The 5818-nt window shown below is 46.0% G+C and overlaps 1 protein-coding gene across 1 annotated transcript; it reads right to left on the reverse strand.

Annotated features, from left to right (window-relative positions):
* Positions 1-2929: 2929 nt before the first annotated feature.
* On the reverse strand, positions 2930-5618 carry Mrln (myoregulin). Its single transcript, XM_032889146.1, has 2 exons — positions 5481-5618; positions 2930-3160 (listed from the first exon to the last, which is right to left on the reverse strand). Exon 2 carries the CDS (start codon positions 3139-3141, stop codon positions 3001-3003), a length of 141 nt encoding a protein of 46 aa, XP_032745037.1. The 5' UTR covers positions 3142-3160; positions 5481-5618; the 3' UTR covers positions 2930-3000.
* Positions 5619-5818: the final 200 nt, after the last annotated feature.

Genomic DNA, 5818 nt, shown 5'->3' on the forward strand with positions numbered 1-5818 from the left:
ATTAAAGACTGAACCAAGTCTGAGAAGACAGCCAGCCCTTGGAAGACATCACAGTTTTTTTTTTAAGGATGGGTGTCTAACGACAAGAACAACAACAAAACCCCACCCCCAAAACAACAACAGCATTGGGTCTAAGGGACAGACCTTTGTCTTTTCATAAGCTTTTAAAAAGCAGTTTAAAGGTTTTAATTTAATACCAACGGCTAGAAAATGTGGGAGCTAAGAAAACCAGGAAAGAGAATGCTTTGTCAGGTGGGGGCATGGAGTAGGGGTAAAATTTTCTTTCTTCTTGATGAAGCATTTTCAAATGGGCAACGGGACAATAGATCAGGCCAGTGATAAATACAGGAACAGACCAGAGTGGAGCATTATGGGAGAGAGAGAGAGAGAGAGAGAGAGAGAGAGAGAGAGAGAGAGAAGCACTGACTGAGTTTTAATAAGCTCATCTTAATTTCTGCAGACACCAGGACTTCAAGATGGTGTCCCTTGTGCCATTGAAGGAGAAGAAGCTCATGGAGGTTAAACTTGGAGAGCTGGAGAGCTGGAGAGCTGGATATTGATGCGGGATTTCACCCCCGGTGGCATTGCAGGAGCCTTTCGGAGAGGGTATGACCAGTATTACTACAAGTACACCAACATTCGGAAAGGCAGCACCTCAAGGATTAACATGGCAGCATTTCTTACAAGGAACTTAAACTTGAGCGGCGACGCAAGTACCACAGAAGAGGAGTCACCGTGGAGGGCACTGCATGGCCGAGCACAACCGCCTGGCCCGCTCCAATCTAGAAAGAATTCAACTGACTGAACCTTCTTACCCGGACCAAGAACTAGTAAAAGGTGACTGACTGGTTCAAACAACAACAACAACAACAACAACAACAACAACAACAACAACAAAAAAAAAGCTCACCGTGTTAATGGACTTTTTTTTCTTTTTTTTTTCTTTTTTTTTTTTTTTTTTTTATTTCGGAGCTGGGGATCAACCCAGGGCCTTGCGTTTACTAGGCAAGCGCTCTACCACTGAGCTAAATCCCCAACCCCCAACCCCATTCATGGACTTTTATTTACTACTGGGGGGAACATGATATTGTGGCTCAAGGCTTTGCCTTGCCACGTCCTCGCTGTGGTCTCAAGCTGGAACACATCCCCCGAGACTCGCTTTCATTGGTTAAACAGGAGCGGCATACGCCAGTTTTCTCCAGTTTCCTCCAGTTTCCTCGGACGACTGTAAACCTGTGATAAATACCAAGTCAGCAGCTGATTAGCACGGACTTCCGCCTGTTCACCTTTCTCTGGGAGTTCTGTTTTCCTCAGACTCTCTCGAGCATTTCCCTTTTGTTCGGTTGGGTTTTGCCTTTTGTTTTGTCGAGACAGCGTGCCACTACGTAGCCCTGTCTGGCCTCGAACTCAGAGATCTGCCTCTGCCTCCCGAATTCTAGGATCAAAAGGGTGCGTGTGTTACCACCTCCCAGCTTGCTTCTCTCGAGAATTTCTATACCTAGCCCTTAGGTCTAGGTTGGTGGAAATATTTCTTATCTAATTGTACGGTGTTAAGAGGAAACTATTTTCCTATAAGTCCTTAAACATGTATGAGTGCGTGGGTTTATCTCTCTCTCTTTTTTTTTAATGGGTTTAATCTGTTGTATTGCACAGAAAAGTGATGCTTTGGGGGATGTTACTTAAACTTGTCTTTAAAAAATTAACAAGTGGTTACTTTTACACTGCTGTCCAGTGTGCAGTGTGATAAAATAGAGCAACAGACCGGGATGGGACATACTATCATAACCAAGACAACTTAGAGGAGGAAGGGTTGACTTGGCTTAAGCCATCATGAATGGGGAGGCCGGGCAGGCAGCAGGCAGGTATAAATGATGGGAGAAAGAAGCGAAAAGATTAAGATCATTAAGACCTTCAGGTAAGACCATGAAGCAGAGAGCAGTTGGGCAGATGTGAGAGACTATATATATTCAGAACGCACCTCTGGGAACCCCAGAAACCAGTGCCATCAGCTGGGCACCAAGTGTTCCAACCAAGCCTGTGGGGCCCATTTCTCATTCAAACTATCACACAGGGCCCAGGAAGAAGGTGCAATGGGTTATCTCAGACTTGCTGTGCAAACATGAGAATATAAGATACCAGGACCCACACGGTGGACCCCTCTGTGAGCCCAACACTGGCAGGTGAAGCCCAGATGACCCTGGACAACTCCCTGAGTAGTCAGACTAGCAAAGAGTGAGCACCCAGGGTCGATGAGAGACACGGCCTCAAAAATAGATGGGGAGCTACAGAGGAAAAGACCTAGAATCAGCATCTGGCTCCTAGGCTCAGGCATGGATGTGCTCCCTGCCCACACCCATACACACACACACACACCCCAAATAGAACCATATACATCCTTATAAATACAACCTCACTTGTAATTTTACCTATCAGCTTTACCCTATATTCAGAATAGCAACACTCAAAGGAAAAAAATCAATATTTTATTCTCTTTTTTTTTTTTTCTTTTTTTTTTCAGAGCTGGGGACCGAACCCAGGGCCTTGTGCTTGCTAGGCAAGTGCTCTACCACTGAGCTAAATCCCCAACCCCTTATTCTCTTTTTTGGGGTGTGTATGTGTGACACGAGGTCTCTCTATGTAGTGCTGGGTGTCCTGGAACTCACTATGTAGACCAGGCTAGCTTTGAACTCACAGAAATCCACCTGTCTCTGTCTCCTCCTAAGTGCTATGATAAGGATGTGCACCACTATGCCTGGCTAATGTTTTACTTGTAACAGTGTGAACACACACACACACACACACACACACACACACACACACACACAAATCCCACTTCAGTTTGTGTGAATTCTATTTGTAAATGGTAAAGAACTAAGAAACGTATTTATCGTGAATGGGCGATGACACCAACTGAATGCCCCACACCATCTTAAAATGTAGGACTTTATTCACTGGAAATTCAGCTTGAGATTCACATACGGAGGAAAGGAAGTCTGGTCTTTACGACGTTATGACAACGTACATAATGGACATTAAGTCAACAAACAAAACAAAGAGGATTTTCAGAAGCCGTCCCAGAATCTCATCTTCCAGGCTCTGGGATGAGGAAGTAGAAATTAATATCCAGTTTCTGCCGCTCATGTTCAGATATTCCTGCTCCCTGGAAAACAGAAAGGGGGTGGTAAGCGCCCTGCAGTGAGCACGTGTGGATTCTATATTTCTGTGGATGGAGACAAGCCTTCCAGGGAATGTCCCATCTACTTATAGCCAATCAGCAAACCCAGCGATTTTCACCCACTTTGGTGACTTGATGTCATAGTCATTAGCTTTTTGGCTTCTTTTCATTTTTTTTAAATTTATGCATGTGTGTGTTTGGTTATAGGCACATGAGTACAGTGTCCTCAGAGGTCTGAGAAGGATTTGGATCCCCTGTAGCTGGGGTTACAGACAGTTGCAAACTGCAGTGCTGGGAACTGAACTCAGGTCCTTTGGAATAGCAGTATTTGCTCTTAACCACTAAGTCATTGTCTTAGTTTACTGCTGTGAACAGACACCATGACCAAGGCAACTCTTATAAAGGACACCATTTCACTGGGGCTGGCTTACAGGTTCAGAGGTTCAGTCCATTATTATCAAGGTGGGAGCATGGCATCATCCAGGCAGACATGGGACTGGAGGAGCTGAGAGTTCCATTTTTGTTCCAAAGGCAGCTAGGAGAAGACTGGCTTTCAGGCAACTAGAATGAGCGTCTTAAAGTCTGTGGCCACAGTGACACACCCACTCCAACAAGCCACACCCACTCCCACAAGACCACACCCACTCCAACAAGGCCACACCCACTCCAACAAGACCACACCCACTCCAACAAGGCCACACCCACCCAACAAGGCCACACCCACTCCAACAAGACCACACGTCCTAATAGTGTCACTCCCTGGGCTAATCATATTCAAACCACCACAGTCATCTCCAGGCATTTATTTTTCCATATGCCAAACTTGCCTTTCTTTCTACAAGGAATGGCTCAAGAGACTTCCACAATGACCATTCTCTTGTTAGCTGTCTACCTTGTCAACCAGTGCTCCCATGAGAGAAGCATATGAAGTCATAGGAGAAGCAAGTCACGACAGCACCCTTCAGTGATGAGTGGCACGAGGTCTTCCTGACTTCTCTAACTTTCCTCAGGACCACTCCTGTATACTCTGGGCCCTGAGTAGAGCACCATCAAGTATCCTTTCCTCCATGCCTCTGGGTTGGAGAAACTTTTGCTTTGAACAACTGGAATCTTAAACAGTCCTTATCTGTGATTGGCTTTCCACACTGCAGGAACTTGTTTAAAAAAGTCTTTTATGTAAATGAGTGCATTGTCGCTGTCTTCAGACCCACCAGCAGAGGGCATCGGATCCCATTACAGATGGCTGTGAGCCACCATGTGGTTGCTGGGAATTGAACTTTGGACCTCTGGAAGAGCAGTCAGTGCTCTTAACATCTGAGTCATCTCTCTAGCCACTTGCAGGGACTTTTTAAGTGAAGTGTCTAGTAGGGGTTTAATAGCATTCTTAACTTCCTTTCCAGAAAATGAGCAGGCAAGTGGATCCTTTTCCAAGACTTAAACTGAGAAAAAAAATTAAAAAAAAAAAAAAAATATATATATATATATATCCTCTCAAATGATCACAGATGCCTTAACACGGTGGCAAGGTTTGCACAGTGAGACATTTCATCTGACATTCTTCACTCAAACCAGAAAATGCAAGGGGAGGGGTAAGAGAGACAGAGGAGCACAGTGCTCAGACATCCTCCCACTCTGAGGAAATCTTCATTGCTTTCCATAACACCTGACTCCGTTCTTCAATCTCACGACAACTGCTGCAAAGCAAGCTCCTAGAGTCTTTTCTACACTCAACAATTTCTTTTGCCTGTGTTTCAGCCAAGAGGGAGGGGAAAGAGGAGGGGGGAAGGGAGAGGGGGAGGAGGAGGAGCTCGGGAATGACACACAGGTTTGTGAGCCACCTCCCCTCCATCCCATAGCTTCAGCCTTCAGCCTCAGTGTCCTGAATTATGACTCCCTTGGGGTCCTTTCCAGTCTTTCTATGGTAGCTTGGCCTAGGGAGTGGCACTATTAGGAGGTGTGGCCTTGTTGGAGGAAGTGTGTCACTGTGGGTGTGGGCTTTGAAGCTCCGCCCAGTGTGGGAGAGACAGTCTATACCTGGCTTCCTTTGGATGAAGATGTAGAACTTTCAGCTCCTCCTGCACCACGCCTGCCTGGACACTGCCATGCTCCCACCTTGATGATAACGGACTGAACCTCTGAACCTGTAAGCCAGCCCCAATGAAATGTTGTCTTTTGTAAGAGTTGCCTTGGTCATGGTGTCTCCTCACAACAATGCAACCCTAACTAAGACACTCTCCAAAGTCGGGAAAATGGAAGTAACATACACCTGGTAGAGACAGGGATGGCAAGAGAGACCAGTGCTCACCTGAGAGCCTCAGGAGGTGGCAGCTAACACAGCTTTCCCAGTCTCCAGCTCCCCTCTTCTGTTCTAGCTGGACCAAAGTGCTGCGGGCACAGATGCTCTCCTAGCAACCTGGGTTCCTGTGTCAAAGCATACAGAAGGTTTAACTGGGCTCCAAAGTGGTCCGGCGAACAGAGGCACATCGCCCTGCTCTGGGAACCGCTACAGGACTTTAAAGAACACAGGGAAGGCTGTTGAAGATGGGAGAACAGGACATTTCCAATCTAAGACAGAATTAGGTGGCTTAAAAACTGAAATCTTAACAGAAATGTTAAACCAAACTGAAGGATTTTCCTTGTGGG

The sequence above is a fragment of the Rattus rattus genome, chromosome 18 (genome assembly GCF_011064425.1).
Source record: "Rattus rattus isolate New Zealand chromosome 18, Rrattus_CSIRO_v1, whole genome shotgun sequence".
In the NCBI taxonomy this organism is placed as follows: Eukaryota; Metazoa; Chordata; class Mammalia; order Rodentia; family Muridae; genus Rattus; species Rattus rattus.

What these genes read in the sequence shown, in the direction of transcription:
- Mrln (XM_032889146.1), bottom strand. Translation starts at nt 3,141, where the DNA reads ATGAGCGGCAGAAACTGGATATTAATTTCTACTTCCTCATCCCAGAGC.